Source organism: Ooceraea biroi, chromosome 6 (assembly GCF_003672135.1).
Source record: "Ooceraea biroi isolate clonal line C1 chromosome 6, Obir_v5.4, whole genome shotgun sequence".
Classification (NCBI taxonomy): domain Eukaryota; kingdom Metazoa; phylum Arthropoda; class Insecta; order Hymenoptera; family Formicidae; genus Ooceraea; species Ooceraea biroi.
The window spans coordinates 667,658-689,869 of record NC_039511.1 but is presented as its reverse complement, the minus strand read 5'-3'; the positions used below and the strand labels follow the sequence as shown (position 1 = coordinate 689,869).

The 22,212-nt window shown below is 41.6% G+C and overlaps 4 protein-coding genes across 9 annotated transcripts; 2 read left to right on the top strand and 2 right to left on the bottom strand.

Moving 5' to 3' along the window:
• Window positions 1–580: 580 nt before the first annotated feature.
• LOC105276492 (protein bicaudal D) lies at window positions 581–10,440 on the top strand. Of its 3 annotated transcripts, none has more exons than XM_026970716.1 (8): window positions 581–913; window positions 1,371–1,511; window positions 1,581–2,414; window positions 2,517–2,663; window positions 2,916–2,978; window positions 3,684–4,119; window positions 4,199–4,453; window positions 5,193–10,440. In XM_026970716.1, exons 1-8 carry the CDS (start codon window positions 698–700, stop codon window positions 5,471–5,473), a joined length of 2,373 nt encoding a protein of 790 aa, XP_026826517.1. In that variant the 5' UTR covers window positions 581–697; the 3' UTR covers window positions 5,474–10,440. The 3 variants fall into 3 exon arrangements, with proteins under 3 accessions (XP_026826517.1, XP_011332451.1, XP_011332452.1); XM_011334149.3 differs by having other exon boundaries at window positions 582–913; window positions 2,916–2,948; XM_011334150.3 differs by lacking the exon at window positions 2,916–2,978 and having other exon boundaries at window positions 585–913.
• Window positions 10,441–10,790: 350 nt separating this feature from the next.
• LOC105276493 (nodal modulator 3) lies at window positions 10,791–16,456 on the top strand. Of its 2 annotated transcripts, none has more exons than XM_011334153.3 (14): window positions 10,791–11,027; window positions 11,115–11,214; window positions 11,304–11,432; window positions 11,636–11,817; window positions 11,902–12,055; window positions 12,184–12,589; window positions 12,666–12,942; window positions 13,067–13,248; window positions 13,447–13,912; window positions 14,085–14,277; window positions 14,339–14,484; window positions 14,549–14,669; window positions 14,738–15,100; window positions 15,249–16,456. In XM_011334153.3, exons 1-14 carry the CDS (start codon window positions 10,885–10,887, stop codon window positions 15,957–15,959), a joined length of 3,573 nt encoding a protein of 1,190 aa, XP_011332455.1. In that variant the 5' UTR covers window positions 10,791–10,884; the 3' UTR covers window positions 15,960–16,456. The 2 variants fall into 2 exon arrangements, with proteins under 2 accessions (XP_011332455.1, XP_011332456.1); XM_011334154.3 differs by having other exon boundaries at window positions 10,793–11,027; window positions 13,465–13,912.
• Window positions 16,457–16,459: 3 nt separating this feature from the next.
• LOC105276494 (general odorant-binding protein 19d) lies at window positions 16,460–18,641 on the bottom strand. The gene is made up of 6 exons (XM_011334155.2): window positions 17,837–18,641; window positions 17,671–17,764; window positions 17,340–17,443; window positions 17,037–17,142; window positions 16,734–16,798; window positions 16,460–16,648 (listed from the first exon to the last, which is right to left on the bottom strand). The coding sequence occupies exons 1-6, from the start codon at window positions 17,906–17,908 to the stop codon at window positions 16,631–16,633; spliced, it is 459 nt and encodes a 152-aa protein (XP_011332457.1). The 5' UTR covers window positions 17,909–18,641; the 3' UTR covers window positions 16,460–16,630.
• Window positions 18,642–19,049: 408 nt separating this feature from the next.
• Window positions 19,050–22,019, bottom strand: LOC105276495 (general odorant-binding protein 69a). Of its 3 annotated transcripts, XM_011334157.3 has the most exons (7): window positions 21,748–22,019; window positions 21,064–21,664; window positions 20,316–20,403; window positions 19,980–20,032; window positions 19,666–19,810; window positions 19,321–19,385; window positions 19,050–19,245 (listed from the first exon to the last, which is right to left on the bottom strand). In XM_011334157.3, exons 2-7 carry the CDS (start codon window positions 21,121–21,123, stop codon window positions 19,228–19,230), a joined length of 429 nt encoding a protein of 142 aa, XP_011332459.1. In that variant the 5' UTR covers window positions 21,124–21,664; window positions 21,748–22,019; the 3' UTR covers window positions 19,050–19,227. The 3 variants fall into 3 exon arrangements, with proteins under 3 accessions (XP_011332459.1, XP_026826266.1, XP_011332460.1); XM_026970465.1 differs by lacking the exon at window positions 21,748–22,019 and having other exon boundaries at window positions 19,654–19,810; window positions 21,064–21,355; XM_011334158.3 differs by lacking the exons at window positions 21,064–21,664; window positions 21,748–22,019 and adding an exon at window positions 20,944–21,061 and having other exon boundaries at window positions 19,654–19,810.
• Window positions 22,020–22,212: the final 193 nt, after the last annotated feature.

Sequence of the window (22,212 nt, the reverse complement as noted above, 5' to 3'; positions counted from 1 at the left end):
CAGGAGAATTGTATGGTTGCTCTCTTTATACAGGTACTCGCGTAGCAAACCACCGTACGACGGCATACATTCGTGAAAAGTAATCTGAAAATATTTTATGGCCCCTGCACAACCGTGTTATCACAGGAAAAAGAAATAGTGCCAGTATTCACGTATAAGGAGCATGCACGCGGCATTGCGAAGCAAGTGCCAATATCTGTCATAGCAAAAGGAAAGAGCGCGAGAGATTGCGGGAGACAGCGGGGCGAAATGCCCTGGCTTCGCGTTTGTCAAAATTGACGACATTTCTCGGACGCAGGTAGAACCTGAAGGAAACAAGACGAGGCACCAGAGGTGTGGAGAGCCGCGCGCGCCGTCGACGAGAGGAAGAGCAGCGACACGCGGCAGCCGCTCGCGCTATCCGCGGGGGGAGAGAGAGGCACGACGCGCCCAAGATCGACGATTAGGCAAAGGATGTGTCCGCGCTCGGGTCGTGCAATCACGGCGGCCGGCATCCATTCGTTCCCGTCGCGATAACGACGTGGTGGTGTAGGAGGCGACGGTGGTGGTGGTGGTGGTGGTTGTGGTGGAGGAGGAAGAGGGGGCGGAGGAGGAGGAGGAGGAGAAAGCACGAGGAGTAACGATACCGAGGATCATCGTCATCGTCATCGTCGTCGCCGTTGTCATTGTCACTGTCGCGCGGTCGACGCAGACAGCAATGGCCGCCGCCGTCGACGACGGGATCGGGCTCGAGGAGCTGAGGACCGAGATCGAGCGGCTGTCGCGCGAGCTCGATTTGGCGTCCACCGAGAAGATACAGTCGGCGCAATACGGTCTCGCGTTGCTCGAGGAGAAGTCGGCGCTGCAGCAGCGATGCAACGACCTCGAGGCGCTCTACGAAAACACGAAGCACGAGCTGGAGATCACGCAGGAGGTTAGTGCGGCCGATTTTTCGGCGTCCTTCGCCGACACGCCCGATTCGCGTACGTCGCGATTGAACGGCGAGAGGTCGAGAAAATTTATTCTGTCCTTGCAGCGATTTTCGCAAGAGCATGATTTAGTGTGTTGTGTGATGCCGCAAATAAGGCAAGAGTTACTTCACGCGAATGTGCGGGAAGAAACGATCGAGCGAGCTCTCTTAAAGTAGAACAATTAAAAGGATAGAATCAGCTGTACCAATTAGGCCAGCAGATATATTCAATTGCTTCGACTCCCGGAATTCCATCTTTGAGAAAGCACGTTTGCGATTAGGTCTATTTTTAATACGGAGCATGTAAGATACAAATTCCGGGGCAGATTTCAAATAATTCACCGTTATTACCTTCACGTTGCTCGTACATTAAGGATGTTCCGTCGCAAGAATAAAGCACCTGTCGTTATTTTCATTTTAGGCCCTCGCCAAGTTCCAGACAACTACGAAGATAACCGCGAAGAGCGGTATCGAGCAGGAGGAGAGTCTCCTTAGCGAGAGCGCCGCTCGAGAAACTTCTCTACAATCGCAGATCATCGAATTGGAGAATGAAGCGAAACAGGTCTGTAACAGTTTCAACCTACGAACTAACGAGCAAGAAGCACTTGCTTGACGTTTCGATCATTTATAGTTGCGCCATGAACTGGAACGAGTGGAGGCGGAACGCGATCACGCGCTGCAGGAACGCGAGGAGGTCGGCAAGGATCACCAGCAGGCGGAGACGGAGCGCAAGTCGTTGCGCTCGGAATTGCGGGAATGCAGGGTGCGCGAGACCCGTTTGCTGCAGGACTACTCCGAGCTGGAAGACGAGAATATCCTGTTGCAAAAGCAAGTGTCAGGCTTGCGCTCCAGTCAGGTGGAGTTCGAGGGTGCGAAACACGAGATTCAGCGGCTGACGGAGGAGGTCGAGTTATTGAACAGCCAGGTGGAGGAATTGACGAACCTGAAGAAGATAGCGGAGAAGCAGATGGAGGAGGCGTTGGAGTCGTTGCAAAGCGAGCGCGAGGCCAAGTACGCTCTGAAGAGAGAACTCGACCAGCGAATCAACAGCGGATCGATCTACAATTTGAACAGTCTCGCTCTCATTCGGGGAATCACGGAAGATCAGACGATTGGTAGCGACGGCGAGGACGACTCGCCCGCGTTACTTAGGATCGAGGCGGATCTGAGGACGCAAGAACCGGGGACGTCCGCGACCGATAAACATGTCGATCTGTTCTCCGAAATCCATCAGAACGAGGTGAATAAGCTGCAGAAGCAATTGGAGCTTGCGGAAACCGAGAAGGCCCATCTCACGCAGAATCTGCGGGAATCGCAGTACGCGGTCGAGAGGAGCCAAGCGGAATTGCAGTCGTTTGTCGCGCGAATAGTACAGCTGGCGGCGCACGTTCAGTCGTTGCAACATCTCTACTCGAAGTTGCCTGACAAGCAGAGCGAGGAGACGACACTGGATAAACTCAGTCAGGTATACTTGTCTATACACGACACGTACGCGATTTAAGCCGACGAAGATTGCGTTTCGTTTTATCTTATAATTGTAAAATCACTCTAATGATCACTTCGACAGGCTGTCGTTCAGTATCATCAATGGAGCACGATGTCCGCGCGCGAGGTAAATCAATTGCAGAAGAACCTGACGGAACTGGAAAATGGCTTGACCGTGTCCGACTCTACGCAGCAGTTAAGAACCGAGTTGACGAATCTAAATAACAAGGTACACATTCGTCTGCATTTTACCGCAATCTTCTTGTACAAGAAGTAAATTTGTAACAGCGTTATAAATTCACAAACGCGTCGCTGAACTGCGACCAAGGACGAGCATTTGTAAGTCGACTATGTAGAAGATGTAGAAAAAAAGATGAAAACGAAAGAACAAAAGAGTTTGCGAGAATATAAATATATGCGACGATGTTGGCGCAATCGTTGTGCGAAATTTGGTCGTTGAATAGAAATTGTGGCGTTTCAGATACCCCAGTCAGAGAAGAGCCTTCGAGAAAAGGTTGGGTTACGTGTGGTCCCCCTATTTAACGTATTTACTAGATATTTTAATAACAATTTGTCTTGTTGGCTCCTCTAATGATCCGTACGAAGATACTCGCTTCTCTCAGTGTCCTAACAGCCCACACACACACATCGCTTTCTATCTCTGATGTACTTTTTCGTATATTTAACCGTATATATTTTCGAAGCTACTGACGAATTCACCATCACTCCATTGTATGTAGATCCACGTGTGAGAATACGTATGTTTTTCTAAATAGCCATTATTAGACTCGCATTGTGTTTATCCTCACGTGTGGATCGTCGACATGATCATCGCGTTTGAACGAATGTCAATGCCAAGTGCTCGACTCAGGAATGACGTACGGATCGTAATAAGCTAATGCACCGTGGCCTTTGAGACGGAACGATAAAACAGAATTGATCTTCTCTCGTCTTCCATGTAAATTTCATGCGCATCTAACGTAGCATGCCGGTCGAAACTCGCCGAGCCTGTTTTGCACGATACTCGGATGGAAAGAGAGACGTTGTCTGCAACTCATCATACTAGAAGAGACATAAATTTCTAAATGTTATCCGAGTGTTGCAAACTCGTCTTACAAATCTCCGATTAAACATTTAATATCACTAATAATAATAATAATATCAATAAGCGAAATGTATCTAGTGCATTCACCGTGACCACTATCGCGCGTTTGCTCGTACACGTAACGTACCTTTGCCTTCGTTTCAGCTCATAGACACGGAACAGAGAAGCACGCAACTCGAGTCGGACGTGTCTGCTCTGTCGAAACTTACCGCGGAAGCGGGTGGTTTCCTCGATTCTGCACAAAACAACTTGCAAAATCTCTCGGATGAACTCGCGCAACTCTATCATCACGTATGCACCGTTAACGGCGAGACCCCCTCGAGGGTAGTGTTGGACCATGAAAAGTCGGAGATCGTGCCCGAAAAGGAAAAGGAGAACGACAAAATGGTCTGGTGCCGAACTCTGTTCAAGACCGACATCAAAATCAACGACCTGGAGAGTCTCGGCAAAGCGCAGGAAATTGCAAAGCACATAGAAACCGCGATGGACCAAATAAAACATCTCAGAAGCGCTGTCGAGCACACGATCGAATTGTCGAAAGTCAAAGGAATGCAGTCGAACGTCTGCAACGTTTGCGAGAGTGAGTGTCTTCCTCTGAAAAGTGTCTTGTCTCTTTTATGGTACATTATCAATTTTTATCATAATTTTGTCTTTTTCAGCTTCCGTCAACGAGAACAAGGCAGAGGTGACGGATCTGCAAGAGCAAGTCCTCAAATTAAAGGCTTTACTGTCCGCGAAACGCGAACAGATCGCCACGTTGCGAACGGTGCTTAAATCAAATAAGAACACGGCCGAGGTAGCGCTAACGAATCTGAAGAGCAAATATGAGAGCGAGAAGAGCATCGTTAACGAGACGATGCTCAAGCTGAGGAACGAACTTAGAATGTTGAAGGAAAATGCTGCGACATTCTCAAGTGAGTATCCAACTCTTGCACTTTTTTCCGCCTTTATCAAAATTAGAGATCTCGCATTTCATAGAGGATGCTCCGCATCATGAGAAATTAGACTAGAATATTATCATACGAGGCACAATTTGTGGTGTGAATTTTTACTAAACTTTTGTGCTAAATCCGTATTGAATCGTCTTGTAAAGATATTGACAAGACGATTTTGACAAAACCCATACTTTGTGAGTGAAATTCAATAATTTAACTTCTTTTTTTGTTTTCTATTTTGTCCCACTAACACTCGCTTATTAACACGTCACAATTTAAACGAACGCTATCAGTCTTAATGAATGCGCTGCTGTTGATACTGTGGGGCACTGCGATTGACTTTTCAAACGCTCTAATACTGTGCCATAATTATGGTGTTACATAAAAAGGAAAAAGCATTAGCTTCCATGTAACATTTTACCGCCAAGTGTGACTAGTCATGCATTACCTCGTTGCGAAATGCAATGCAATAAATTACCAACGTACCTGGTTTTAATCATTGCATATGTTTCTTTACGCCATAAAACTACATTAATCCAATAATATGTTAAACGTAAGAGCAGGTTTCAACTTGTCATGAAGCTTGTTTTTTTGCGCTTTTGTCCTTTTACGGGAAATTTTGATGTGCTTCTAAGTTTGGTGCATCCCTATTCTTTCTCTTTCTATCATGCGCTTACCTGTATATTGTGTTAAACCCCGCTAACCATACACTCTCCAGGTCTGCGTGCAATGTTCGCGGCACGTTGCGAAGAATACGTGACGCAAGTGGACGAGCTTCAGCGGCAGCTGGCCGCGGCAGAGGACGACCGGAAGACGCTGAACCAACTGTTACGCCTGGCGGTACAGCAGAAGCTCGGCCTCACCATGAAGCTGGAAGAGCTCGAGGTCGATCGGGAGCTGCGCAATACACGGCGACATGCCACCGGCGCGAACGGACGCGGTAGACCGCGACTCTCGCAACAGACGAACCGTCCTCACGTAGGCAGAGATTTCTTGTAGAAAATGATGAAGATGTGGAGCAAGATATTCTGAGAGAAGCGCGAATTTTGAAAACCTTTTCAAATTTTTCTACTGCTCGTTGTCGGGCCCGTTTTGCGGGGCTAAAAGACTCTAGTGAGTATACAATTGACTTCTCCTTTGTTAAGAGAGATGTCCGCGGTCTCGGTAACGTGCATTAAATGGTAAATCGCGGTTTCGTCGCGGTTAATTACGCGAGACACGTATTTTTACAAAGAGAGGCGAGCGGACGCAATATGGATGCATTGAGAGAAACGGACAAGAAGAGGAAAGCAGAAGAAGAAGAAGACGAAATGACTACGCCGTCCTCAATAATACGAGAGATAATCGCGCTCGGTGAATGGAGAGAGTAAGGGCTGCGTTTAGAAGGCTCCAAGATGTTTAGTTTCACACCCCACGGATTTTGCTCCATATCATAGAGCCTCTTCAAAGAGCTCTGCCTTGTGTTACCACTATATTGTTAGTAGAGAAATTTAAGGCGTATAGGATACACTTTCGTTAAAGGCCACTCGCGAGTCGAACGCGCGTGAATTCTACGTTTTAACGTGGCATTAGCCACGTTTAATTGTTAAGTGCATTAGATCCGTTCTCGTTCGTTTTTATCATGCAGTGGAAATGCTCCACGTCCGGACGTTGATCTATCGAGCTCTATTATCGCTTTAGCACGCTTATTTATTAACGCTTCACGTATATTAACGATTTTATTATCGCATTGGCGATGTAGAAAATATTTCGTTGGCGGTACGAATGTAGCTGTCTTCGCTGATGGCATCGAAGGCATTTTTATCAACGTCGAAGAAAAGAAGCGAAAGGGCTGCAGACCGTTTGTAGATAGGTAGTGGAAGACGACGGGAATTTTACATTGCATACCATAGAGACAATATTATCGCGGCGTAACCGAATATAATAAACCGTTTATAATCAAAGTAGCGGACAGAGCGGCAATGTTGTAGGCAAGTAGATTCGAAAATTTTCAAGGATAGTCAAGTAAAGTACGATATATAGGGACCCATCTTCCAAGTAGCATGTCTCAACTTACCCGCCACAAATCGCGAGAAGAATCCATTAACGGTCCGCCTACGCTCGCTTACTTTAATCCGACGATACTTTCACGCACGAAAATTAAAAATTTTAAAAGCGGCCTAAACACGTTTGCAATCACTTTACTTCTTGGCAGCTTGTTGACATTTTACTTATACTTTATATTATCGTTTATTAGAGAGTTTATTGTTACATCTTAATTATTGCAATTTGATGCAGCTGCTCGATGCACGTTTCATTATTTGTTAAGCTATATTTATTTATATTTCTATGTGGTTTATACACTGCAACAAACTGCGTTTTGAACACTCTTCATTGATGCATGATAATTGTTTTTCTATTAAAAATTATCATTTAAAGGAAAGAGTGTCACTAAAAGGGAAGAGCCCTAATTGAAATTTTATTGATTGTCGCTGTTTTTGTACTTTTATGGGAGTTGTAATAGCTATATAAGTATGCTCACAGCGCATCTCGCAGGATGCTCTTTTACTTTGGTGTCCTTTACAGAAATTTGCGTATACGTTTCTAGTGACATACATATTTATAATTTATAGTCCGCCATTACGAAGTAGTCATTCCAGTTGAAATGGTTAGCAATGCAGCTATTGATTACAAGTCTATCATATCAGTATTTTACAAATATGTATTATATTATTATTAGTAAGGTTGTTGAAATGTGTATAGAATCGAAATACAGTGAACGTAATAGAGCATCCTGCAAGTAAATTTATACACACGCACGAAATAAATAACGGCATGAACTGTCTTCAATCAAAGTTGTTATTACGTGGCTATTGCTATTATCTTTATTATTTTATTATTAACATTATCATAAATATAATTGTGCATTTATTATGGCAGTAAAACGGATGGTAAAGAGAATTTATCGATCGTTGATCGACTGTCAATCGATTGATCGGAGAGTTGTCGCTATCATATTCTATATATACCCTTATAATTAATAATAATATCGCGTCACCTGTGTCTATGACGCGAGTAAAGATTCAATGACGGTCACGTGTTTAAGATAAAACTTTTTTTTAATCTTTATTTTGCACGCTTAGTAACTTGTAATGTCTTCTATATAACGAATATTATTATTCCCTATATGTGTTTCCAAATGCATATAATACTCTCCAAAACTTTTATTCATATAATTTAATATAATCGTACGATTAGTTTCGAATTAAATAATAAATTTTATTTGATACTTTGAATCTCAATTTGAGTAGAAAACTTAAAGAAAGAAAATTACACGAGATTTTAATGTTTAAGCGCTAGACACAGGTCGAGCTAATTTGTGTCCATAAACCGAGCCAGTCTCAGACCACCGTCCCTTCCCTTCTCACCGCGCACCACCGTCGGGATCGAATCGGGATAAAAAGAAAGATCTTTCTTTCGTTTCTCGAGAAGGCTGTCTTCACTATTTTTCATGAGACATTTCGTCCTTGACTCCACCTAACCGTCCGCGTTGCTCCACGCGACTGGAGACACATTAGTACATCACAAGTACCAAAAATGTAAATCTATATCGTAATTTCTAAGAAAGAAGAATTGTAATTTGGGGACTGTGCATAATTATCAATGAACATATGACACGAAGAATCAAGTGTCATTTCGCGTAGTTTTGGAAACAGAAAAACATTGTTTCACAGATTGAAGAAGATTGTACAATTGTTTCTTTGCATCTTCAGATTTCTATGTATATTTTCTTCGTCGTTCATTAATTTATAAGTTACGATAAGGAGGCACAGTCCTCGAAGTGTTGTTAAAAATTGGCGAATTGATTGCGCACGTCCAGTCGCGGAAGCGTACAGCTTCGACAACTTTTGCCAAAAAAATAATTCTGTCCTTTTGAAAGACCGACGGTCCTTTCGTACATTTAGCGTCCTTTGCAAAGTTCCTCTCTGCCGTAGAAGATTGCGTATCGGCACTACTGAATTTCTATTTACATCACTTTTCGCTGTTGTTCCAAATCCTTTTTCAAGAAAATATTTCTTTTCTACGTTTCATGAAATGTTTACTTTTTGTATCTTGTACTTTTGATTGATCGATATCACAAAATCTCTTTAAACTATATTTTTTTAGAAGGCTCTTGAAAAGGATACGCAACCTGTGTTGCAACCGAATTGCTCGTAAAGTACATATTTAAGGCTACAAACTAGAAAGAAAGAAACAGAACGATTGTAAGGCCGAATTAAGTAATTTATAAAAAAAAGAGACCAAAAGAGGGGAAATCGAATAATATCGAACAATAATATCAGGATCTGTCTGCCAAGGATCGATCAGTAGAGGAGGATCGGGATGGCAGACAGACTTGCTCAAGGCTTCCATAAGAGCTCTCATTGCGTCCTGTCCGATGGATTTCCCGACGGTGATGCGTTTAAATCACGATACGTGAGACTAGGAGTTAAAAAAAAGGAATTAGACTCGGAATAACGAGTTTGATTAGTTGTAATGGCGTAGAAATTAAGAGATTAACCGACTGCGTAACATGTGTTGGAACTATTATTATCTTTACAAGGAAAATATATTTGAGAGCGAGGAACTCTCGATGAAGCTACGAGGCGCGTGCAGGACGTCCCGATGACGTTGGATGTATTGCGCTTTAATAGGGTCCATGTCATACTTACTATGCAAAATAGTTTTGCATTTCGCCGTTGAGACATCACGTCATCAGGACATTTGGATTTCTTAGTGATAACCAAGAATTGGATGACATCGTTAGATAGCAATTTGCGAATTTGCGAGTGTCGTTAAACGTCGTATCATGTTTAATTGTTGTACCGGTTATTTCTGGTAAAGCGTATCGTAAACACATTGGTAATACAATGTATACTAAAGTTTGCTTCTCCAAGCTCGCTTTTTCTCGTCAAGTGTCGGGAAACACTTGCAAGGTGTCCGCAAATTTGCAGAAAAAATATAATGTTTTCTTGCGTTAGGAAACATTATCTCCCCTTATCGGATTAAACCAATCACAGAAATGATGTTACATCCTGATGCATAAAAACATACATAACTCAATTAATCTGATATTCTGAAAAAAAAACACGTGTGAATTGTTACTAGTTTTTCTTCGAGAGGAGAAAGGTGGAATTTTTCAAACTGTAATATCTTGATATTTATACACATATTTTATTCATAGAATAATTTCCTTATTTAATGTACGTGTAAAATTCTGTGCTTGGTGTTGGATAGCATTGATCAGCATGGAAAGGCGGATTTAATGGATTGGTTGGGCGCGAGTTTTCATAAATTTAGCATTTGCATTTAGTTTTCGATCAAAAAGAGGAAATTGTATCGTGGAGTTCCATGATTTTGCCTCGTGCTCGAGCATGGACCCAAAATATTGTACATACTGTAAATGCACTCTAGCGTTACGACATAAATACATTATGTAAAACGTACCAACATCGCGAAAATCAGCAAATGATTTATACATATATATATATATATTTATAATGTAATATATATATATATATATTACATTATATTATACGAATGTTCAACGAGCGTATTATATTTTCTCTGTAGCTACACTAGACCTACTAATCGTTAACGTAGAAAAAAGAAACCAGAATTAGCCGCCATTTGTAGCAACTTCTCGTGATTTTCCTCCTGCGTTTATCGAAAACTAATCTCAGCAAAATTGCCAGTCGTGTTAAATTAGAGATCGGAAGTAGCGGTTAAGCGTAAATGTTCAAACGGAACATTATTTGCAAGAAAATATTTAAAAAACTACCGAGAAAAGAGAAACAAAAAACGAGAATGGAACAGAGAGAGAAGACAAAATGCGTATTCAAGCCACGCTTATGTGGTACCTGGAGTTGATGTTATTAAATAATGGTACACTATACGTAGAGATTCTTTTTGTAACATAAAGTGAAATATAATCATTTGTAACGGGATTTGACGAGGTATTCTTTTCCAGCTATCCCTATGCGTATTGAGACAAGTTGCTCCCTGTCGGAATGTAATTTGCCAAAAGGTAGCGACGTGAAGTAAGCTGCACTTTTTTAATTTAAATTTCGATTGAAATTTTGCAGACAAGTTCACGATATTAGAAAAACATGATTGCAAGAGATGGCACAAATAATATTTTGGCGCGAACTTTGAAAATATAGTAGTGTCAACATATTTCCATGTGAATTTTTCTCGGTAACAGAGTGCGACAAAGTTACATTTTCATGGTTTAAAGCCGCGACTCTGTCTTTTATTCTTTAAGAAATTATGGAATAAAATTTACACACACATCAAGTGATAGATATTTATTACATGTATCATTTTATTCCATAAATGGCATAAGAGTGACGGAACTAACGCAAACGGTGCAGCAACGAGCAGCGGTCGAAATGATTTCGGCTCGGCATTATTTATATTTTTTCACTTATTTGACGATATCGTTGGCGAATTCTATCGCCCAGGATATTCTAGGATGTGGCGGTTTTCTAAAGAGTCACGCCGATATCGATTTCACGAAAGTGCACGTGAGATTGTGAGTACTGTTGCCGTTTTAGAGGTTATAATTAATGTCTAGCTAATGTATTGATTAAATTGCTGACTTATGAAATGAATTTATCAGATACACAAAGGCTGGTAGCCTGAAAGATCAGACCGAATGTGCGCCTAACAATGGCTATTATTTTCTACCTCTGTACGACAAGGGTGAATATGTGTTAAAGGTAAGTTAAAAGATGCATCGTCATGTACATACATATTGCTATTAATCACATATCTGTGTCTGGAGATTTAATATATATTTCAATATTAGGTAGATCCTCCCATAGGCTGGAGTTTTGAGCCTATGGAAGTGGCATTAAATGTAGATGGTGTTACAGATGACTGTAGTCAGGGAAAAGATATTAACTTTTCATTTAAAGGATTTGGTATCACAGGACAAGTGAGTAATCATTTTCCCTTTGTTGTGAGTTTACAAAGATACTAGCCTCGAAAATAGATGTTGTAACAATTTATAATAATTTTAATAGCAGTTTTCTATATTTTATGATAATTGAGAGAGAGAGAGAGAGAGAAATAAAATTTATTAAGAATTTTAATACATGAAAAAGTTGTTCAATTAACATGAACTATTCTATATTGTAGGTGACCAGTTTTCGAGGTACTGGACAAGTTGCGCTTTCTGGTCCTAAGGGAGTTACTATTTCCTTATATGTGGACAGTAATAAGCAAGTCCCCATCAGCTCAACAATAACAACGGACGATGGCGTATTCTATTTTACTCCCATCCAACCTGGGACATATATTCTTGTTGCATCTCATCCCAAGTAAGCACGTAATAATAATTGATTTTGAGATATCTATTTTATTGTATAATATAATACAACAACGGTATTGATTATTTTTATTAGATGGATTATAAAAAGCAACAATGTTAAAGTAACTGTACAAGAGGGAAATACAGAAATTCCATACGGCAGCTTCATGATATCTGGATACGATGTCAGTGGCAAAGTCACCAGCGAAAACGAACCGGTGGCTGGCGTCTCCTTTATTCTCTTTGGCGTAAGACTCATTTTATTATGTTTCTTGCACGTATCTCGACACTTATTAGCTGACTTGTAGCTATTTTCAAGTTTAAGCTTTAAGAGATAACAAGAGAATAGATATGGATGATTACTTTTACCCTGCAGGATGGTATTGCAGAAAAATGCGCGACTACTCCAGTAAACAAGGATTTTAAGCCCAAGAAGCCACTCTGTCACGTAATCTCGGACAATAGCGGTAGATTTGTATTCCCCAGTTTGACGCCTGGTGACTACAAGCTCGTACCATACTATGCCGGTGCTCAAACGAAATTTGACGTTCAACCGCCGGAATTATCTTTCAAAGTTGGCCGCAGCAGCGTAATCCTCCCACAGGATTTCAAGGTAACTGGCTTCACTGTCAGTGGTCTCGTTCGTAGCTCCACGAACGGCAGTCCCTTGGCAGAAGCGAAGATATTCTTGTCGCAAAAGGAGGTCGCGGTCACGGATGCAAATGGAAAATACGTGTTGGATAATATGAAAGCTGGCCAGTACACGCTCCGAGCGGAGTCCGGTAAGCGAGAATACTGCAGGAGAACTGAGAAAATTTACCGAGCCTGGAGAAGTTACCAACAAATTGTGTGTTCTAGAAAATGTGCAGTTTAGCGAAAAGACAGTCAAGATATCTCCCAGTTCACCCGAACTGCCGGTGTTGGTACCTTCGGCGTACAAAGTCTCGGGCAAAGTGACATTGTCGGCGAAGGGGACGTTGCATTTCCGCAAGTTGTCCATTCAGAACACGGCCGCCACATTCTACAAGGAACTTGATACCGACGAGACAACGGGCGAATATTTTGTCTACCTCGCGCCAGATAAATATCAGTTGAGCGTAATCGTGAGCACCGAGGAAAAGACTAAGGGCTTACAGTAAGTAAGCGAATACGTCGCAAAGCAAGATGCACATTTGTAAAACGTTAATAAAATATATTTACGTACGCGAAATTACATATACGATGATGTTATGCAATATAAAAGCTCGTTATCTTGCCAGATTCTTCCCGCTGCAACAGACGATTGATGTGACGTATCAACCAATCACTAACGTAAACTTTTTGCAATTGAAAGCAACGTTAACTGGAACAGTTAACTGTTTGCCAGAGACAGATTGCAGTCAAGCCTCTGTCACTCTGAAGATACTCGATGGAGTTACAATAAAGACGGTACAAGCCAAAGGTGAGCCAGGACAAATTTTCATTAATTGAATGTTCTCTATAACAATTTCACCTGCAATAACAAATATGGCTTGATAGTCTTGCTTGACAAATTTGATATTTAATTTTGAGCAAATTGATGCAAGAGACTTGATACCTATTTGTTATTGCAGCAACATCTCTTTTATTCGATACGATACTACTGTTCTCGTCTGTGAAGTCGTTTTCCATTACGCAGATGGCCAGTACCAGTTCATCGATGTATTGCCCGGTCACTACGAGGTCTTGATTGACAACGATGTGTTCTGCTGGGAGAGTCCCAGTTACAGAATCTCGATAACGTCGGAACATGCGGAAGTGCCGCCCTTCAAGCAAACTGGTTACTCAATCTCCTTTATATCCTCTCACGAGACAGCCGTAGAATTTACTGAACCGAATAACACGAAACCAATAACTCTACCTCTGAGCAAGGGCAGCACGAGGCACTGCGTGCCGAAACACGGATCGTACACTTTCGTCCCGAAAGGCTGTCACGTGTACGACAAGTCCACTTACACCTGGGATACGAGCAATCTCTCTCCAATCTTACTGCAATCCACCGAGCACACTCATAAAGGCAGCATCGTAAGCTCAAGCGCGCAAAACGGTCTGAAAGTAAAGATCGAGAACGCAAGCGATAGCGTCACGTAAGCAGAATTTTATTCGGAAAATTTCTTTTTATGTTTCTGCTTTCTTTCTCTTTTTTTTTCTTTCTTTTCTCTTTGCTGAACATTAACTCTGTATTTAAGCGTTGATTTTATCGCATTAATTTAAACAGAAAAAAAAAATATTTAGCTATCAATTTCTGTGTTTGAATAGAATTGGTCCGCTGAAATATGTAAAGAAAGACAACACGTACAAATACGAGTTTGAGTTTAAAGCAAAAATGGACTACATGTACACCATTACCCCGTTGTCAGACATCCTGTTGTTTAATCCGCCGTCTCTAAAAGTCTTCGGCGTGAACGACTGTCACAATGATATCGCGAGTTTCGTCGGTGATTTGGGAAAGGTAAACGATTACACCGATGACGCACAACTAAAGGTTACTAAAGCAAAAGCGTTATTCACAGATCATTGCCGGCCAAATCTCTCCACCACTGGAAGGAGTAACTGTACAGATATTTGGAAAAGATAAGGAGACTCCGGTCCATACACTAGTCACACAGAAGGATGGTACATACAGCATTGGACCCTTGAGTGGAAAAATTGAATATAGGTATGGCATCAGCAATTTTTCCCGTTATTGTCATACCGATAAATTGACGATCATCTGCTGTTAGCGTTACGGCTGAAAAGGACGGTTTCGTGATCACCGGACCTGATGCTGCAGGAGTATTCTTGGCGCACAAGTTGGCTGAAATCATCGTGCACGTTTCCGATGACGCTAACGCTTCGTTGCAGGTATTTCTGATGATTGTTCAGTCGCGGGAAAAGAGAGACGCACAATTGACAACGCACTTATCTTACAGGGCGTTCTTCTCTCTTTGTCCGGCGGTCAGAATTATCGTAAGAACAGCATTACCGGCGAGGACGGCAAATTCGTATTTAATTCGCTGTCTCCGGGCGAATACTATCTTCGGCCCATGATGAAGGAGTACCGTTTTAATCCGCCGTCGAAGATGATCAAGGTCGCGGAGGGAGCAACCGTCAAGGTGTCCCTGTTCGGTAATAAAGTCGCGTACAGCGCGTACGGATCCGTGACGTCGCTGAACGGAGAACCGGAGGTTGGCTTGCTGGTCGAGGTTCAAGGCCAGGGAAATTGTTCCGACCTACAAGAGGAGGCTACGACCGAGGAGAACGGCAACTTTAGGATTCGCGGTCTCCAGCCCACGGTAAACGAATTCAGTCGCTTAAATAACGCTTATGCATGTGTAGTTTTATAAGAATTTTGCCAATTATTCGGAATTTGGAATTCCGGAATGCAGAATGCAGAGATTACTCAGTAAGCATTGCGTGATAGGAGTTTCATCGATTTTACAGTGCACATACGCATTCCGTCTGAAGGCAAGTGTGGAAAGCAACGCTCATATACAGCGCACGAGCCCCAGTTCCCAGCTGGTGCAACCGATGGAGGACATTCACGGCCTGCGACTGATCGCGTTCCATCCAATCTCACGCACGGACGTCTCCGTGCACGTCACGTCCATTCAACCGGAGCATTACCGTACGATCAAAGTAAAGCTTTGCCGCGAGGACGCTCCCGACTCGCCGGTGCACATCTCGAAGCTGGATGCACAGCAATCTACGAGCAAGATCGCCGGCAGTCACAATGCTGGTTTCCTCGTGCACTTCCCGCCGTTGCAAGCCGACGGCAGGAAGTATTTCGTGCAACTGGAATCATCGCTGTCGCAAGCCGTGCACAAATATCGGACTGTCCCGATCTACTTCGAAGCGAACTCGTCGTTCAAATACGTTAAGTTGACGTTCAACGCCGAGCGGAAGGTCGATCAGAGCGAGATGAGTCAGACGTCGGTGATCGCGCTGCCTTTTATTATATTGGTCGCACTGGCGTTCGTCAACCGTGACAAACTGTGGACTTGGCTGAACACGTTACTCGAGAGACGCTCCAAGCCCGCACCGAGTTCCCGTGCGCCTGTCCAAGCTATCCCCATCGATCCCAGAGCGGATGACATAATAGTCGAGCAGATAATGAATATCAACAAGAGGAAGACGAAGCCGCGAAAAGCTTAAATCAGATATTTGCCATCAGTCATCTCTTTGTGAGTCATTCGTAATGATCTCAAGCGGAGACAGAGTATCCATATCTCTGCCATCCTACATCCTGTGTGTTTTTCTATGATTCGCTGTCAATAACTTGTCTATTCACGATGTGTGTCGTGACGATTGTTTATCACGGACAATTGTCTCGATAATTGTCTTGATGTGTCTAGAATTGTTGATATATTTTTACGCGAATGATGAAATTATATGTACTTGATCGGAGGTGTGTATATAACATACAAATCTATATGTCATGCATATATAATTTCACGATATGTATTCTGAGTAATATAATGCATAACATAATATTTTAAGGTGTTAAATCGTAAGTATAACGTAGGTGATGATACACGATCGTACCACATTGTTCTATACGTAAATCGTCAAGTTTCATCAAATGTACATACACAAGACATTACGACAAAAATACCCGCGAGATTGTTATTAAATGTTATTACTCTGTCAAATAATTTGTCAACTTTTTATTGCAGCAAACATCTCACCCTATCTGAATTAATACAAAGACAAAAACTACAACGGGGGGCAGTTGAATTTTTAAATATATTTTGTCAGTACGGGTACAGCAGATTTTAACGGACGACAATTTTGGGCTCTTAGTTACGTCTATGCGCCATCAGTATTTAGATAACAAGGAAGGCCTGGAAACAAATGCAATGCGCTTTAGCAAATCGCATATTAAAAATGATGAATATAATACAGGCATAAAATGTTGCCTTTACGTACCACAGGATTTGCATTGTACATGCATTTGTTGAAATTGTAAGCTATGTCACAGTTGTCGGAACCCGCTGAAAATTATTATATAAATTAGAGTATACTATAAGATTATCAATCTCAATGAAGAACGTAGCAAAGATGTATTATTATCTAATGCAGTTACATTCGTAACAAGATAGGATGTGATATATATTACAAATAGTAGTTACACCATCATGTATCAATAGTTACACTATTTTTCTAATTACGTGATATATAATAATTTACGTCAATGTTGATATCGATATTCTGATAAATAATGATACTCACTTGTCGCATCGCGACACTCGTCAAGCATTTCTGCTCCAACCTGTTTAAAGGCCTGCGGTGTCATCTTGGACAAGAGCTTGAAATTGATTGTGCCATCCTTCTTCATCTAATGATAAAAATCAAAGTTTTAAGATGTTTGATTTATGCGCAATTCCAACGTCGTTTAACCGTAGTTTAACTCGCTCTTTCTTAAGGCGGGTAGTTAGAAAGAGACGAAAAGTGAGTTAAAGTTAAGCGACGTTGGTGGAACCGGGCATTACAGTTGTACGGCCTATACGTTTTATGAAAGAAAACTCATCTTACCACTCCGCCTTTTTCCATCACGCATCTGAGATAACATCCCAGTTTAGTCTTACTGTCCGGATCATCGTCTGGAAATTCACCCCATTCTGCTTCTTCTAGCAAGTCTGTGAATCAGTAACGATATTCAAGATGAGCAAAATCAGTTACATCATTTAAGATATATATTACACTTGTATGATAATTGGAGGATGGGAGAAAGAATAATGCAGATTAATCAATTTTGAATTATGAACGTTAAGTGACTCTCTGATCGTTTCTTTTATCGATGAATGTCTCAAAACTGAGTGTCTCCCGTCATAATTTATAACATTATAATATTCTGGCAACGTACCGACTGTTGCGCCCGTTTCACCGGTGCACTTTTTTCGTAAATTCCCGGCCAGTTTTCTCAACTCATCGTGAATCGTAGTCCAATCTATGTTGTCCTGCAACATTTACGATTGGCGATAAAGGTCTTGTAAGTTTAAATAAATTTCGATTTCTGAATTCATACTCACGTCGCTGGAGACGATAACGAGTTGCATGATGATCAGAGAGGCACAAATGAAAATTAAATTTTCTCGTGCCATTTCGAATTTCACACGCCCGCACAGTTTTAGTAAAAATGTTTATTCGCTTATCTAAGATTACTAAGTGACAGCCGCGCAGGACCGTCGAGAATTTATGCGAATTCTCCGTGTGGAAAAGGAAGTGGGAGATAATAATTAGCTGACAAAGACACTCCCCAAGAGAAACCAGCTATACACAGCAATCCTAATTCGCGATAGTTAAAGTTCCATATAAAGCAATTAGTACCTTTTTCTCCAATTAATTATCTACAAATTCCTCACATACACACAGTGGAAAATATTCGAAAAAGATTTAGATTTGGGGAAAAGATCAATATTGTTTAAAATATCAGGAATAGTTCACAATATACTTTGTCTAAAGCGTGCAAGCGTGACGGTAAACACACATGTAATTGTAACTTAGGGGTCTTGATAGAAAATCTGTCCAAGTAATTCCTAAGTAATTAACGATCGCACGATGGTCTCTTCCTCCTTCTGTGATCGGTAATCTTAGTATTAGGAAAATTATGCCTTACGTCTAGATCAGACGTTATAGTGACATACATCGTCTTAAATTAAATGTTTGTTGCTTAATTACAGCTACCGCTGATTCCGGGTGTTGCGCAATTTCACGTTATAGAATCGTATGCAACTGATTATAAACAATTAAATCATTTCGATGTCGCAAAGCCGGTAGCTACCGGTCAAAAGTTAGCGAATCGTCTATAAGAGTCACATAATGCTTGTGCTCAGTGTCGGAGCTTTTCTACTGAATGAGAGCTGAATGCACACTGAATGCTCCATTTTCTTGCTGATTGTTACAAGGGAACTCGTTTGCGAATGAATGTTTCAAGTGTGTTACAGTCGTAGGCTCCTTCTTTCATTACGTTTAATCAACAAGCGTGACCTCAACTGGCAATTGGAACGTTCTATTGGAACGTTGCAACTCGCGATATCAAACTCGGTCAGCAACGCGGTAGCACCATCGACCTATCGTGTCCGATGTTTGATAATCGTTTATTTCATCCGTGCATTTTTCGACTTGGTAAAAACGATTCAAGTCCACTTAATTTAATTGATAACGAAGAATTTCCATGAAGTTTCAGAGAAAGTCTTAATTTATTACAATTTGTGTATAAGCAAGATCAATCAGAAGACGTAATACGCATTAAATCGTTGAGTCCTTTATTTCATCGACACATCGTATACGGTTTACGCGATATGGCATAGTTACATAAAGTGGAAAGTAATTTAAACGTAAAAATCTCAACACATTCGGCGAAATGGGTATCTTGAGCATCTCATCTTTGGTTTTTCTGCCATTGTCCTTCCGCGACGCGTTAGAAGAGATAGTAAGTCTGAAAAACGAGCATCGATTGCGCATGAGACAACGTGCTGCACGACGATCCGTAGAACGACTTGAGATTACTTACTCTCGGAGATAGCCCGGCATAGCACTTGTTGAACGTGTACGCGTACTCGCAGTCGTCGCCTTTGGCTGTAAACGATTGATGGTTTTATTATTCCATCATAAAGTGCAATACGAAGGATCGTGTGTAATCGAAATTAGAATGAGACAACTCAAATGCAAATTCGGAAAATTTTCAGGAGTTTCTCAGATACAAAAAAAACGATAAAACATGAAGAAAACTGAAAACTGAAGAAGAGACTCGCAACATTGAGCACCAATCGAGAGAGCATCGCAGGTTTCGAGCACACGCAATCGATCGAGGAAGTAAACGAAAAAGAAAAAACGCAGCATCTACCCAAATAGTTACCGATCCCCTTGCACTCGCTGATCGCCTTTTCGACCTCGGCTCTGTAGGCAGGTATTCTTTGGAAGAACGTCAGCATGCCGTTTAGACTCAGCTCTCGCTTATCGTCGACTAGACCAAATTGTTCCCAGAGACAATACATGTAGCACTGTGAAATCGAATCGAGCAGTGTTTTAATCTCCGCGCCGCGCAAAGATACATTTATACGTGTTCGGTATAAAATATTTTTTTGCATTTCGTCGGCTAAGTTGAAGTACTGGTTTAATGATTTGGTTGTAGCAAGATGTAATTGGCAATTCGCGCATGGGAGTACTCACCTTCAATTGGCGTGTTTCCGGCCATTGACCGTTTCTTACCGCTTCTATGTCGGCTAAAAGAAGGATCCGGTACGCTCATTTCAAAGATCTCGCACAAATTTTCCATCGTTATTTATATAAGCTAAAACTACTCGATACGCGGTTATTTTGAATGCGCAAAATAGATCAATCTTATCATCTGTTAATTTTCTTTTTAACATAAAATTTATACTATATAATTCGAGTTTGATTAATTTAATTTTACACAAAGAGTATAAAATCTATAAAGTGAAAACCTAATCAATAATTTTATTTAAAAGGAGGGGAATATGAATAAACGGTCGATGCATAAAATACCTGTGGCAACTCCCGTTTGCGTTTGACAGGCGTTTACAACACTAGCCGCAGTTGCGATCATTTGATCAGAGACAAAGCTGGGTCGTGTCTGTAAAATAAATCAGTGCCATTCAGACTAACAGCTAGTTCTGAGAGATGAACAAACAAGCTCGTTCTCTCTCGCCACATTGTGATATTTTTTTCTATTCGATATAACAAAATGAAAAAGTGATATTATACAAGAAAGTGAAAATATAATAACCATATTTACTTGGTCTCTTTGTCACTTGAATTGAATATTACAATTTGATTCATCATTATTTCAACATCGTTTCTATTTCTATTAAAATCACTTTCTTACTGTGGACACTATTCCGAGAGGAAAGATGAAACAATCGAGACTAGTTTAAAAACGAAAAATAGCGTCTCTCGGAATAAAAAATTGCGGTATTGAGCGCGCGATGCATTCGCGGCTGCCCGGGGTCGACAACCGCCAAGAAAAACCCCCCTTTCAGCCCCGTCAGCCAGTACGTTTATCGAACTTTGTTAGAACTTGGATCGAGAGAGAGAGAGAGAGAGAGAGAGGGTCGAGCTTTTTGTTGTCCAAGAAATTCACAGAAATCTAAAGAAATTTCCATCAATTACACACAATTTCCTTGTATTATTTTTATCGACGTCTCTATGTCCGAGGAAATTTACACAATCCTCACTTTTGAGTCTCCCAAAAGTCCGTCTATCTCGATCAAGTCACCGCCCTGTTTGCACATACCCCGCAGGACACGATCCACGCCTGAAGGAGGAAACCCACGGCGACCGCGAGGAGCCTCATGATATTCGTTGAGCTTCTTCTTATCACTTCGCGCACCTTTCTCCTCGATGACTACGTTGGTGGTGAGAGCGTACTTTGCTTTTGCCGGCAACGTTTCCGACGCGTGTCAACTGACGGCGTGCGGAGTGCACACCGAGCGCGAGGTGAGGGTGCAACTGAACTAGTTGAAGATGAGAAAGAGAGAAACGGCACGAGTGGTCGGCCGGGGGTCGGGATGAGAGATGAGGTATGAGAGTCCAGGGGCCGAGGGAGCGACAGAGGTGGAAGCTGTGAACCCTGCCGCGCGTCCTGGAAGCTGATTCGAGAGCAGGTTGAGTCGCGAGCTCCTCTCTCTCTCTCACTTGCTCCTTCTGTTTCTCTCGTTTGCTCATTCTCGTGCACCGCCCTTGCGCTATTATTTACCATACGTCAATCTTCGATGACAATGATAGATGCTTCCGTTATCAAAATTTCATTTCAATTGCACGCGTGCAACACGCGTGTATACTGCATGCTTTATACGAGTTTCCAGATCCTTGTAAATGACTCGTAAACGTCACGACTGGAAGAGACCGATAATAATTAATTATCAGATTTGAATTAATGTTTCTTTTCTTATTTTCCGAGCAAATAAATCAACTTTACCTGATAGATCATAAACTCAAATTAGGAGTCTAACGATGTAACATAAATTTGTGAGATTGAATTAGAACGTAGCATCTCTGGCCAAAGGAACGAGGTGCGATCCAAATGATCCTACATCATACAACACCAGCGCGAGGTAGCGTACTCTTTTCATCGCGCAAAGATAAATTACAGTCTCTTCAGTTCAGAAGAGCTTTCGATTCTAGACCAGGTCACACGCATAGACAGACGGATTTGATTGGCGGATGTTACCAGTTTACGACCCTACGTAATCTCTTCTCTATCCTACGACGACGTCGACGCATTGTGCATTCGTTACGATATCTGGAATATAGATGTACATTAAACAAGGATCAAGGCATTTTCAGTAAAAGTATAAAAACTTCTAGATGCAGATTCCATATTAAACTTGAAAATTGTATAACAAAAATAAACAGCATCTTATTTTGTTTATTTCCATCAGAG

Excerpts from the sequence above, each read along its gene's own strand:
- LOC105276492 (XM_026970716.1), top strand. The coding sequence starts at position 698 with ATGGCCGCCGCCGTCGACGACGGGATCGGGCTCGAGGAGCTGAGGACC. Across the intron at positions 1,512-1,580 it reads TGGAGAATGAAGCGAAACAG|TTGCGCCATGAACTGGAACG; the intron begins GTCTGTAACAGT and ends GATCATTTATAG. Across the intron at positions 2,664-2,915 it reads TGACGAATCTAAATAACAAG|ATACCCCAGTCAGAGAAGAG; the intron begins GTACACATTCGT and ends GTGGCGTTTCAG.
- LOC105276495 (XM_026970465.1), bottom strand. The coding sequence starts at position 21,123 with ATGAGGCTCCTCGCGGTCGCCGTGGGTTTCCTCCTTCAGGCGTGGATC. Across the intron at positions 20,404-21,063 it reads CGTGGATCGTGTCCTGCGGG|ACACGACCCAGCTTTGTCTC; the intron begins GTATGTGCAAAC and ends TTTATTTTACAG. Across the intron at positions 19,811-19,979 it reads CGGAAACACGCCAATTGAAG|TGCTACATGTATTGTCTCTG; the intron begins GTGAGTACTCCC and ends TCGATTTCACAG.
- LOC105276494 (XM_011334155.2), bottom strand. The coding sequence starts at position 17,908 with ATGGCACGAGAAAATTTAATTTTCATTTGTGCCTCTCTGATCATCATG. Across the intron at positions 17,765-17,836 it reads TCGTTATCGTCTCCAGCGAC|GACAACATAGATTGGACTAC; the intron begins GTGAGTATGAAT and ends TAAATGTTGCAG. Across the intron at positions 17,143-17,339 it reads TGATGGAAAAAGGCGGAGTG|ATGAAGAAGGATGGCACAAT; the intron begins GTAAGATGAGTT and ends TTTTATCATTAG.
- LOC105276493 (XM_011334153.3), top strand. The coding sequence starts at position 10,885 with ATGATTTCGGCTCGGCATTATTTATATTTTTTCACTTATTTGACGATA. Across the intron at positions 14,278-14,338 it reads TCGTCGGTGATTTGGGAAAG|ATCATTGCCGGCCAAATCTC; the intron begins GTAAACGATTAC and ends CGTTATTCACAG. Across the intron at positions 15,101-15,248 it reads TTCGCGGTCTCCAGCCCACG|TGCACATACGCATTCCGTCT; the intron begins GTAAACGAATTC and ends TCGATTTTACAG.